The sequence below is a fragment of the Tubulanus polymorphus genome, chromosome 3 (genome assembly GCF_964204645.1).
Source record: "Tubulanus polymorphus chromosome 3, tnTubPoly1.2, whole genome shotgun sequence".
Classification (NCBI taxonomy): Eukaryota; Metazoa; Nemertea; class Palaeonemertea; order Tubulaniformes; family Tubulanidae; genus Tubulanus; species Tubulanus polymorphus.
This window is the reverse complement of record NC_134027.1, coordinates 6499608-6513018: the sequence shown is the minus strand read 5'-3', so window position 1 is coordinate 6513018 and position 13411 is coordinate 6499608. Positions and strand designations below refer to the sequence as shown.

Genomic DNA, 13411 nt, shown 5'->3' with positions numbered 1-13411 from the left:
ATTCATTTTAGAAAAAAACCGAAAATGACGAATTAGAAAGATATCTTGAGGTTAACGAAGACTCATTTCTATTTAGAATTAGTTTGTATTTGTAAATAGATTATAATGTATGTTAAACCTTGATTTAAGCCGCAATCGATCGCGGCAGAGTTTCTGAAAGCCAAATGAAAGTATCTGTTCATGGATTATGGCACAGGGACTTGACACAAAAGTGTTTTGAGCACAGTATCCTAGGTACTATAGTACCTAGGATACTGTGGTCAAAATCCTTGTGTCAAGTCTCTGTGGGATTATGGTAATGATCAATAGATAAAACACCTAACTTAGCATGTTAATTAATATACAGTACAGTGGCCAGTAGTATTCATACAAATTGCAGCATAACGATAGAAATCCCACAATAACGAAGCCAAAATAACAGCTGACGGTTGGATAATCCTATTCAAATGTAGCTTACATGCGTCACACCCTCTCATTTTATGTAGGGTATGGACGTATATACGTGTAGGGTCAGTGCATAAAAGTTAATATTTCAGTACATTCAAAATAAAGATAGCGCTGCATCACTTCGTTTCTCCCTACAGTTTTCACCTAGTTGTGTCGGACCATGTCAACTAGAAATTGGACGGGCGAAGTCAAGCCGTGCGTGTTGATGATTTTTACAGGATGTCGGGAATTAAGAGAAAAACTTAGGAAAAACTTCAAAGTTGTCTGTATCGAAGAAATCATCAAAAAGAAATCAGAGGTGAAGCGTGAAGATATAGTTGCAGTAGTCACCGCCTCTGAATGTGATGAACCAATCGAGCTTTACGAAAATATATTACTCTATACTAATCTGAAGGTTTTGACCAATTTTGGAGCGGGCGTCAATCACATCGACATCAAGTTCATCAATTCTCATGGTGTGAAAGTTGCTAATACACCTGGAGTTGTAAGTGATGCTACTGCTGATATGGCTATGACATTGATGCTTGCATCAGCCAGAAACTTATACCTGGGTAGGTGCACAGAAGCTTCTTGAAAATATTTCAATACTATGAATATTATCACATCTGCACATACTGTAGGAAGTTTCCTAACAGTCTATTCACTCACTAGTATGGCAATACTGCAAGTGCAGTTCCATTTTCCAACAATGGTCTTTTACAGGGATAACCATTTCCATGGATAAAACTTCATCACTGGACCGCACATCACTTCCAGTGGGCGTTGATGTCTGTTACGCAACATTAGGAATTGTTGGCATGGGCTCGATTGGTTACGAGGTAGCCTGCCGAGCTAAAAGTTGTAAAATGAAGATTTATTATCACAACAGAAAAAGAAGGTGATTGATTGGATACGGGTCTCCAGTTATTTGAGTTAAAAAACTTATTCACGTTTTTACCCTGAAGTCTGATATAATACATTATTCTTTTACAAGGAGCATTGAAGATGAAAATGCTGTTGGTGCTACATATTGTGATAAACTACACGACATGCTTCCACTGTGTGATTTTATCATAATTACTTGCCCATTGCTACCAGAGACAAAACACATGATAAGCGAGCCAGAATTTAAAGCTATGAAGCGGACAGCTACTGTTATCAATGTGGCTAGAGGTAGGCGTACTATATGAATGATAATCTCAGGAATAAACTGTTGACGCTTTATTGAACATATTCATGTTCAGATGGGATCGAATGCAAGATTCTGAAATTTTCACATTTCTTCACACCAAAAACACAATTTTTCACATTTTTCTATGCCAAAAACTCGCATTAACTTTTTCATAAGGGACATTTACCTAATGCGATTTTATGTGAGAATTGTTAGTTAAACATGTTAAAGACAATGTAACAATATTGACCTGTAATTAAGGTACTTCTGACTGATACTCGACTATGAACATGTACAGGTACTATCGTCTATCTAGGGTCAAAGCAGAGCCCAGAGATAAAACAAACTATACATAAAACCTGAAAAACTAGAAAAGAAATTTTTTTGATGACAAGAATTTCGAAAAAATATCACATAGTTTCCAAAATTTTCACATTTCACATAAAAATGTACTTTTCAGAACTGTTCACATTTCTCACATGCATCTCATCCCTGCACATTGTATTTTTGAAAAAAAAATCCCAGGCCTACTGGAAGGATTTCCACTTGTTATCCTAGGTGGTGTTATAAACCATGACGCGTTGTACGAAGCTTTAACTAGTAACCAAATTCGCGGTGCCGCATTAGATGTAACCGATCCAGAACCGCTGCCAAAAGGACACAAGCTTCGTAAGCTGCCAAACTTAATTGTTGTGCCTCATATGGGTATACATACAGTACAAACTCGGAAAAGAATGCAGGATCTTGTTATTAAAAATCTGGAAGCGGCATTGTCTGGACAGCCGTTACCTAGTGAAGTCTTAATCTAATACTGTATTTAATTGAAATCAGAAATATTCATTATCCATTCTCAGTGAAGTTGAGAGTCAAAATTGTCACATTACCGATACATTGGTGGATGAAAACTTCTCCAAATCGAAATGCCTAGTCAACATAGAAGTGAAGAGCAAATAACAGTAAATAAAATTGAATTTGGAAATTTAGATTTTTGATCAAATAATAATTTACTTGTCTGAAATTTGTACATCATATTTCTCATTATATACATAAGCTCGCGTAATATATATCTATATATATTTACGGTATAAACGTATATCAAAAAAGGTGTCTGTAATATCTTAAACAATTGTTTTCTAATGTTTTGCATGATTTTTGGCAATAATAACAAATGAGTGCGTTTTAATCAAAGTTAGTTTCTCACATGATTGCAACAGCATGATCTTTAAATATTTTCATTATGTTAACTTTAATGGTAATTGGTAAAAAATTGATTTTTAGTTTTAATGATTATTCAATTTTAACAGGTGAAATAATTTATTATGCATCAGAGTTGTTTAATTCTACTCGAAAATCTTCAGAAACTAAGGCTAAACAAAAATGATACCTTGTTTCTCCGCAGCGGCCGGGTCATTTTAGTAAAATATGATAAAATTTGTAAACAGTTCATTTCTATAGCGGCCTGGTTTGTTATGGTAAAATTGATCACGATTTTTAAAAAAGTAATGTATAGGGTAGATAGGCAGCCGGCCGGGTCAACATTTAAGCTCAGCAGAGCGGAGAAACAAGGTATCAATTTTTTTTAGCCTAATGATTTTAGTGATACAGGTCTCATATTAGGGCCAATATAAAACGGGGCCAAGTTGTTCAGTTGTCCAAAAGTGGCCTTCAATTTTTTTCAAGACTGGTCTTGAGTCGTGAGATTGGCGATATATTTCGAATTCTGAAATTCAAGCCATGATTGTGCAACTGGCCCCTTGATTCTTAAAGCATCACTTTACCATGTTGAAACAATATTAACACTGCATTCATATATACGTAACTTATATATTAATCCACATTCACAAATGGTAATACAAAACCGGTTTATCAACATTTTTCTATGCCCACCAAGCCTGTATCAATGAGGTTCTACAGTACATGTATTATGATCACATTATTCAATAATTATTATTAGTCTGTTATGCAAATTATTGGCTCCATTTGCACATGTACATACATTTTAAAAAAAAATACAACAAACGTTAGATGTGTCGTCTATAATAGGATTTTCAGCCCGAGGCCTTCTCCTTACTAGATGCCAGAGAGTTCAAAGTTAAAATTGTTGAGTTTGGAGCGAGACTGGTGTAGTAAACCTGGGAGGTACAGAGTTTGTTTCTCCAAAAAGGAAACCCGAGTTAGGAGTATGCTACATTAGGTGTACAGATGACTCCACCTGATGAGCCTGCTGCGTCATATTACTTAGATTAGAGGAATATCAATAATAAATCTGTCAAAACATGTTAATTTTATGAAAATCCCAAGCCTACTGCAAAAATTATGCAGTACTACTATATAATATGAATTAATAATAACCATAGTTTACCATAAATTCGATAATTCGATAATCTAACATAGATTACTTTAGGGAGCATCTGAAAATTTCGATAGTTACTTCAATTAGAATAACTCGCGGAAGGGGGTGGAGGCCTCCCGCGGATTCATCACGACTGCCGAACTATTGATTTAATGCGGTGCAAGATAACATTGAATTGCAGTTTGAAATATATATATATATATATTACAAGCAGTAGATTTAACCGTCTCTCTTTTAGATGCTGTTGGTATTTCAGATATATTTGATTTTGTTAATAAAGTCTATTAAGAGTTTAATATATATGTTTTCCACTTGTAATTTTGCTTATCTATTTTTCAATTAAAAGTTGGGATCGAAATACGCTCGTGAGAATGTCTTATCTTTGCCTGTGGTCTCTCATTTGAAAATCAATAGTTCCAACTTTGGCATGTGTCTAATCAAAGGGAGGTGGGGGTTAAAATCAATTAGACAGTCATTCTAATTGAGGCAACTATTGAAATTTTGAGATGCTCCCTTACAATAGAACCTAATTACAGCAAAATTCATGGGACCAGAAAATATGTTTGTTATAACTGATAGTTTATGCTGTATCCATTACAAAATTGTTGGCTTCTAATAACCGATAAATTGTTATAGCCACAGTCATTATAATGAGGTTCCACTGTGTAGCATTCATTTATACACGTTGAATGCAGTAATTAGGTCATCATAGCTGGGATGATCATTTTTCATGTCCAAAGATTATCCAAATGACAACTTACACTAAATAAATTGAATTTTAATACAAATTGAGATTCAAACATTAGGGACAACTTAAGCAATGTGACAACCAATCTGGTGATGACTTAACCGAGTTCTACCACTACTGTAGAAAGAGATTTATTCTAGAAAACGTTTGAAACCCGCAACGAATTATTGCTGTTGTTCAGCTTCTTTCAGAATATCAGCTGAAGCTTCGATCATATTTTGTCGACCTTGTAGAACAGGATCGACATCTTCAGTTGTGTAATCTGATGTAACCGAATAAACCTGACTGGCTGGAACGTATGCTGGACCGGTAGGCAATGTGATTGGGACAAGAGTCAATGGTGAACCCTCCATTTGGTGAACCTCTAATGTCTGTAAATTGTCAGAACCCATGATGTCGCCCGTTTCATCTTTCTGATTTACACAAATCTGAGTTGTACCATCAATTGTAGCGATATGTATAGTGCCCAGTTGTCCGTTTGCATTGAACATTTGAACAGATTTCTGTAGTTCTTCGAGGCGAATTTGCGGAATCTGTAAATGGGTGACTTGATCTGACTGACACGAGTCATCCACGGAATATTCATCTCTGTTGGAACATTCAATAATCACATTTTCTTCATTTATCATTTCATCGGTGACATCTCTTGGAACATTAGAATCGATTTTATCCGTATCTAGCTCTGTTTTATTATCATCCGCTACGACCCCCAGCAGTCTGGGTCGGCCGCGTTTTTTCGCTGGCCATTTCAAGTCACCAGTTGCGTCTTCAGCAGCTGAGATATCATCATTTTCAGCAGATGAACTTTTATTATTATCCTCGACTGGATCGCCTGTAATTTGACTTTCTTCATCGTCGACTACAGCTTCACCAGCTTTCGTAGCGTCTTCCGCTAAAACCTCGATGACTTTCCGAGGTCTACCTACACGACGACGAACTGTGGTCGTCGTTAGGCTTTCTTCCATTTTCGCGAACGACGCCATTTTACATTTGTGCAGATCTAACAGCTTTTGACGGAAAAAACCTTTATTGCAGTCCCTGCACTTGAATCGAAAGTCTTTACGATGGGCTCGTTCATGATCGCGAAGGTGAGGTCGACGACTAAACGCTTTCCCGCATTCTTTGCATTTATGTGGCTTAATACCGCTGTGAGATATTATGTGAGCTTTAAGTTTATCCGGTCTGTTGAAAGCTTTTTGGCAACCTGAAAAATAACCCCAGATAATGACTGTCTGCGAGGATCATCTAATAATAATAATAATAGCAAGATTTAAGGCTTTTTGTACCTGTGTGATTCCTGAAAGGGCACTTGTATTTCTTCACAGTTTCATGAATTGTCATATGACGTTTTAGTTTATCCGAACGATTAAATGATGACGGACATTTTGAGCATTTAAACGGTTTCAGTCCTGTATGTATTAACATATGGCTTTTGAGGTAATATTCTGTGTGAAATACTTTGCCACAAGTTGGGCAACCATGCTCTGAAAAGATAAATCACAATATCACTTTTTGACCTTTTTGAAAAATGCCCCTCAAACCCCAGATTTTGGAGCCGCCGACTACAAGCCAACTGAGGTATATAACTCACGTCTCGTTCCATGCGTTGTAAGATGGCGTCGTAGATATCTCTCACAAGTGAAAACTTTCCCGCAGTGATCACAAATATGATGATGACTCACTGTTTCCATGTGGTTCTCCAATGCTTCTGCGCTTGAATATTTACTGCCGCATTTACTACACTTGAAATACCTAATTCCAGGTTTTGGGCCTTGATTTGGATATAAACTATGCGAGTACTGATGGACACCTAACTCATATAGAGATGGAAACTGTTTACTGCACATGTGACACCGATACACAAGTTCCGATTCATGAGATTTCGTGTGATCAAGGAATGCATCTAATTCATGGAATGTCATTGAACAACTTTTCAGCACACATCGATAAACCTTTAACAAAAATAAGACAAAGGAATGAAATATGTAAAACAACTAATCATGAATAAGATTAATACTAAATGCATACAGCATTGCATAATAAAGCATATATACCTGCTCAGTTTTGTGTTGTACCATATGAGTTTTAAGATGGTAATAAGATTTAAATCTCTGTGGACAATACTGACACAAGTATGCGTTGTCTATGACAATGTTCACATTTCCAGCTTCATCTGTATGTGACTGCACCCCAACCTGCGTAAAAACAGTAAGTGAAATAAAGAAAACTTACAAACATGTATGTATCTCAATAAACTCTATGTCCGTGTTAGCTCCATTCTATTGCGAACATATTTCCAATGGATAAATCCCCACTTTTCCTACCTGAAACTCAGGCGTTTCTACGCTTATCGGCATTTCTTCTTCATCTTTCTTGTTTTCCTCAGCTATCTTCTCAGTCACTGGTTGACGTGGCAATGTTGAACTGGTTCCATTCGGCCATACCTAAATAAAATATCTTCTTCAATGATAACAATGTCAACCTAGACTTAGTTCAATGAAAATGACTCAGTAAATTACCTTATGAGTTTGCATATGTTTTTTAACATTAGATTTCTGCGCAAACGCTCGTCCACAGACAATACACTGGAATGGTTTTTCACCTGTGTGGGATCTGATGTGCTGTTGTAAATCAAAGTTTTTCAAGAATGTCTTTGCGCAATACTGACATTTCAAACGTTTCTTCTCCTCGCTACCAACATTAGATTTGGCAGCACGGCCTCGAAGTGGTTTGATAATCTGAGGTTGTTCTGGTGGAGTCATATCTGGTATTACTGTGATTAAACTGACTTTCTGTTTATTCAAATCACTGGCTACAAAAATAAATATATGTGGCATTAACAAAATGAAAAGATCGCTAATTCAAATTTATTGAAAATATTCATTACCTTGATAAGTTTGTTTGGTATTTTGCGCATCTTGTACAGTGACCATGGTACCAGCCGATGGCATTTGTTGTCCAGTCTGCATGTTAATTGTCTGTATAGGGTTTGTGAATGACGATGCGCTGATGGTGAATGTAGAAAGGCCGTTATTAGCAGAACTGTTCTGTACAGGGCTGATTTGTGACAGAAACGGGTTATTTTGTATACTCGTCGGTACCTACAGACACGTAACAGAAAAAACATATAACAGTGGATTCTAAGTGAAAGTCATGGTAGTACAATGACATCGATGTTGAACTTACCACTTGAATAGTGCTACCGTCAATATTTGTAAATGTGGTGATGAGGTCATCATTGAGAACGATACTCTGTCCAATAGATGGTACTGGTGAAGTGGAAACGCTGTTGAATTGCGCAACCTTAAAAATCGAGACACAAGTTTTTAATTGACCAGTAGACTAAGTCAGTCCCACAAATGACTGTGAGTTGAATAGTTGAAATCAAATCAATGGCAACATTTCAAGCACATTTATTTAGAAGTTTTCAAGTGTTTGCATATAGTGCCCGGCCTATATATAGGGGTAAATAATAATAATAATAATAATAATAATAATAATAAACACTAGTAAAGCGCCTATTTCTATTTACACTAGAGTTTACCGGTGCTGTAAATGGTCAAGCAAGTTACTGGTAAGCCAGCAGGAAACTGAAGCGTTTAGTACCGGTAATTGTTTGAAACTGTTAAGACCTGAGGCATAGCAAAGATTTTCATCAGCTTGATGATTCTAAAGGGATATAGAAGTGGATGTCGTATTACTTACATTGCCAAGAGATTTATCATGAATATTCTGTGTTGGAGATGAGGAATTTGTCATGGGGGTGCATCTCGTTTGTTTATGACTGACAAATAATGGCAATGATGTGAACTGTTTCTTGCATTTACCACACACGAACAAGTCATCCTCTTCAGCTTCAACTAAAAACGGTAGAGATATACAAAAAAATTCATTCATCTGCCAATTAGGCCTAAAAGCATCAATAGACTCAGGTGTAATTTAAGTATCAAAATGGCAATGATGAATGTGCCATACCTTGTGTAGTTTCAGCAACGCTTTGCGAGTCAAGTAACGATTGAACAGCGAGGGTCGTCTGGGGATCCAAATTCACCCCACCTGTAATAGGAAAATATAAGCAAACAATCCATAACAAGATTAAACACAAATCATCAATAATAAAAAAATACTTGTCTTTACGATTTTCTATTTATTTCTCTTTGTGGGTCGTTTTTTGAAAGGTTATCATAAACAATGTATCATAAAAGCCTTTTTGTTTAGTAATAAGGGGAAGCTCAGCAAACAATTAATTAAATAGGCTATAATTCAAATCCTACCACAAAATGAGGTTTGTAATGTATAAGCAAATTTATGGTGGGGAGTGTAAGATATGTAAATACAGAACATGTAATCGTATTTGTGTATGACAGCTCGATGGATGGGGGGGGGGGGGGTGGTGCAACTAATGGACCGAGTATGTTTTGGTCAGTTATTATTTTCCTCCCAGTGCGGCGCTGCTGGGTTTAGTGGCCGCCATTACTTCGTCCCTCCGTCAGCAATATTTCAAACCATTCATCTGTAAGTCACAACACGGCTACATAGCTCTAGCCCCGCTCTACTCGAAAAGTAAAATATGTATCTAAACTTCGTGCGGGAAATCGAGTAAATAGTTCATGCTTTACCTGCTAAAACCTCGAACAAAGAATGCGTCATTTCGGGCGCTGGCTCAGCCATTCTGAAGCGTTATACAGGTCAATGACGTCACGGCGTGGGGGAAATCCAGGAATTCCCAGGAAATGGGGAAGTCCTTATCGAGTTGAACATTTTTCATTGGGAGTTAATATTAGTTAGATCCGATATGATCGATGAGTTATATCATGATTGCTTTTTAAGAAAATGATTTTTGCCGTGAGAACCTTTTTAATAATATAATTAAGAGATTCCTAAAAATGGACTTAGAAATAGAATGATGAGAAATGCGAAATAAATAACAACCATCCATTTTTTTAATCCTTGGCTGACATTCTATCATCATTGGCCATTGCTGCTGGGAATAAGGCAGGACATATGATAAATGGATGATGTAGCTTCATAGTAATATAGCCAAATCAGTACCATCCACACTGTTCCATAAAATTTGAAAATTGGCAGCATGGGAAAAACGAAGAGACGCAAGTGCACAAAGGAGCGAACTCGATTTAATAATTGCGACCAGGTTGCTTTATCCGAAGTCGATGAGCAGGAAATTCTCGAAGAATTTAACAAAACATTCGAGTATATTAAAAAGGATATCGATGTATCGCCTTGGAGACTTCCAGAAACTGACCAACTATTTTCGGTAGATATTTGGGAAGATGAAGAATTACGAACGATGAAAAATGAATTGAACCGTGTGAAAGATTTACTGAGCGACAAGGATATAAACGAGTGGCACGAACATACGAAATTGAATCACCGTGCTGGAAAAACCATTTCATCTCTTCGTCATTCGATACAGCCGGAGATTTGTACGCAAGCGTGGTGTAAATTCTTTGAAATTGTTTCACGGTATCCGATAGTACCGTCTCATATAGCGCAGTTCATGAGTCTCCATCTGTGTGAAGCTCCCGGTGCCTTCATTTCAGCTCTAAACCATTATTTGAAAACTCACAGTAAGTCAACACTTGTGCATTGACATAGTTCTGGTAAACTAATGCTGTGGTATCTTCTAGAATTGTTATGTTTCAGGACCTTACATAGATTGGCATTGGATTGGTAACACGTTGAACCCATATTACGAAGGTAATGGATTGCGGTATATGATAGACAATGACATATTGATTAGAGATACATTAGATTGCTGGTACTTCGGCCATGACAACTCTGGTGATATCACATCGACTGAAAATATACAGAATCTCAAAAATGAAGTCAAGAATCAAGTTCATTTGGTACGTTTTAGGTCTTAATTATATCAAAGCATTTACAATAAACTGCAGGAGCCTATAGGTTAGTTTTTAGAATTCAATCTATGTTAAAGGTGACGGCTGATGGTAGTTTCAATTGTCAGAATAATCCTGCTGAACAAGAGAAGTTAGTCTCCCATCTGCATTTCTGTGAGCTATTAGCTGCGTTATCTGTGTTAAGTAATGGTGGATCATTGGTCATCAAGATGTTCACTTTCTTTGAAGCTGAATCTGTATGTCAGATGTATCTACTAAATTGTCTCTTCAATCAAGTAAGCCTTTTGCTACCATAACTGATTTTACATTTACACTTCTTTTGCATTACAGTTCTGAAATATTCGCATTGAACACGTATTTGTTTTATATAGGTACATGTCTTCAAACCTTCCACTAGTAAACCAGGAAATTCAGAAGTTTATGTGATATGCCTGGATTTCCACGGACTGAACAACGTTATCCACCAAGCCCTTCTGAGTTCTTTAGGTATGCCAAAAGATGCAGGGATGTGGCCATTTGAAAATTGATTAATGTTTATCTTATGAACGGGATTCTTTATGCAAACTTCTACTTCGTATTTTTAGGTCAAATTTATGAAGAAAAGGCTATGCTTCCATACAACGAAATCCCGAAATCATTTCTAGATCAGCATCGATTGTGTTGCGAACGTTTTATGGATTTTCAGATTAAAACCATTCGATGCAATATGGAAACATTCGGCAGTCGTTCACGCGATGAACATAAACAACTCGAAAATCTCAGGGATGGCTGCGTTCAACATTTCATCAGACGATATCTTGTCAAACCAATATCGAATCATGATCGCATTATTCCGCGTCGCTGCGAGGTAAAAAAATATGAAAGGCTTAACTTTTAATCATCTTGTGTGTGAATTCACTGTGCATGCGTTGGTTTATTTACATGTTTCATTCATTTGTTTTGCTAGAAAAACAAAAGAGGTCAGTTAAGATTTGCCCATGAAAGATTGCACGGGACGTATAACTATAGAAGACATGTCAATTCATCATCATGGCAAAAGCGGATTGCCAGTATGTCATATAGAGATGAAGACGATATCATTTACATAATAGAGGTATATTACTCAACCAGGATAACCATGTGAAAATGAAATGTTACAATTATTATATTTGATATTTTTTTTTAGAACAATTTTGAACCTATGACGAAGAGTGAAATATCTAGCTGGAATATGATATGCGGAAAACCAATTGGCCATATATTGAGTAGCAAGTTTTGTTCACAGGCGCTTTTAGATGAGTACAATGAACTGATGGAAAATTCACAGGTTTGTTATGTGTCAATTTGAAGTTGTGAAGTGAATCCTCCAGTAATTGAGATATGAGCAAATCAGCTTTACACTAATTCTAACTATCCAGTATTTGAATTTTGATTTTGTAGGAATTGATGAATTCATTTGTTACTCCTGATAATGGTGATATACAGAAGAGAATATGTGAATCTATCGTGTCAGTTGCCTTCACAGATCCTGTTCACTATCAACTGACTGATATAAGTCCAAAACCTTCGAATTTATCGCTGAGTATGTCGGTCGAACTGAATTCACAAGTAAGCACTTACTTCAAGGAAAAGAAAATGCACTATCCCTTTAAGCAAATCATATGAAACTATATGTTCACGTTTTTTCAGACGAGTAGTAATTGTGAAAGGGATGTTACAAGCATTTTCATAGCAGATGTAACAAGCAAAAACCAAATGAATGAACTATCGAGTCAACCAGATTTTCTGTCCAGTGCTATCAGGGCATTAACAGTAGGCAAATTGAAAATAAAACTTATAAGCTAATCCAAACTTATAAATAGAGTTCATCCGCATACAAACGCAATGTATTTTTCAGTCACTTGAGCCTGGTGGTTACTTCATAGTGAAAAGCTGTCCAGCCTACACACGGTTCTCCATTGGTTTGATATGGCTCCTGTCCAAGTGCTTCCATCGGGTAAAATTTTTGAAAAATTCTTATTACATATCCAGTATCAAAGTTCTTTAAATGCACCCTACCCCTGGTATTAAATCAACTCCCTCACTCGACAAAGCTTTGAAATTGCTCTATTTCACATTGTAGGTGTTCGTCGATATGTTTGGTGAGTCGGCTAACAATGGTTACCAGTACATCATTTGTGCGAAATTCATAGGTCACGTTGAATCTATTACTGAATATCTACAGCAAGTGGAGCGTTGTGTTAACAAAAGAACAAATTCACATGAAACTGTTCTTCAGTTTGTCCCAATACTGAACATGCTAGGTAAAAATCATTAAAGTGAAATGAATTTGTTTCAAGATATTTTGGTTGCCTTTCGCTTAAGACTCTTTCGTGTTGAAATATTGTAAAATATCAAACTCTATTTCAGATGCACAATTTCTCGATGTCATGCGAAGCATAAACAACAAAAACTTGGTGAAATATATAAACCATCTTATAAAGCTGAACAAATCAACATTTTAGGAAAATGGTTCATCCATCCATGTATTACTGTGCTCCATCTTGCAGTTGATGAGGCAGCTCAGATGTACAGCTCCGAATTCTTCAGTGAGTGAATGATTTTCTTGTTAGCACGAGTAAAAGGAACCAAATTTTTTCAATGTATCATCTTTTAGCGTGTATTTAAATTTATCAATAAAAGAGTCGAGATATTTTTGAAAAATGGTTTCTGATTTGATAATAGTCTCAGAGTATCCTCCATGCTCTTACCCACTACATGTGATGGATTGGAACGAAATCCATTGCAATTTTGTCATTATATTCATGCTGAAAACTGGGTCTGCTCGTTCATATGGCTAAGCGATTCATCATTTC

The 13411-nt window shown here is 36.5% G+C and overlaps 3 protein-coding genes across 4 annotated transcripts; 2 read left to right on the top strand and 1 right to left on the bottom strand.

The window, feature by feature from the left end:
• The first annotated feature begins 607 nt into the window (after window positions 1-607).
• On the top strand, window positions 608-2406 carry LOC141901267 (glyoxylate reductase/hydroxypyruvate reductase-like). The gene is made up of 4 exons (XM_074788411.1): window positions 608-998; window positions 1150-1324; window positions 1421-1599; window positions 2156-2406. The coding sequence occupies exons 1-4, from the start codon at window positions 608-610 to the stop codon at window positions 2404-2406; spliced, it is 996 nt and encodes a 331-aa protein (XP_074644512.1).
• A 247-nt stretch (window positions 2407-2653) lies between these two features.
• Window positions 2654-9481, bottom strand: LOC141901266 (zinc finger protein 341-like). The gene is made up of 11 exons (XM_074788409.1): window positions 9318-9481; window positions 8674-8754; window positions 8404-8558; window positions 7885-8001; window positions 7586-7799; window positions 7218-7510; window positions 7023-7142; window positions 6753-6893; window positions 6290-6650; window positions 5985-6182; window positions 2654-5902 (listed from the first exon to the last, which is right to left on the bottom strand). The coding sequence occupies exons 1-11, from the start codon at window positions 9367-9369 to the stop codon at window positions 4863-4865; spliced, it is 2772 nt and encodes a 923-aa protein (XP_074644510.1). The 5' UTR covers window positions 9370-9481; the 3' UTR covers window positions 2654-4862.
• Window positions 9163-13239, top strand: LOC141902185 (cap-specific mRNA (nucleoside-2'-O-)-methyltransferase 2-like). Of its 2 annotated transcripts, XM_074789826.1 has the most exons (13): window positions 9163-9213; window positions 9694-10286; window positions 10363-10565; window positions 10655-10852; window positions 10949-11063; window positions 11162-11424; window positions 11524-11670; window positions 11743-11883; window positions 11997-12164; window positions 12246-12368; window positions 12454-12552; window positions 12679-12859; window positions 12966-13239. In XM_074789826.1, the coding sequence occupies exons 2-13, from the start codon at window positions 9788-9790 to the stop codon at window positions 13058-13060; spliced, it is 2232 nt and encodes a 743-aa protein (XP_074645927.1). In that variant the 5' UTR covers window positions 9163-9213; window positions 9694-9787; the 3' UTR covers window positions 13061-13239. The 2 variants fall into 2 exon arrangements, with proteins under 2 accessions (XP_074645927.1, XP_074645926.1); XM_074789825.1 differs by lacking the exon at window positions 9163-9213 and having other exon boundaries at window positions 9504-10286.
• The last annotated feature ends 172 nt before the right edge of the window (window positions 13240-13411 follow it).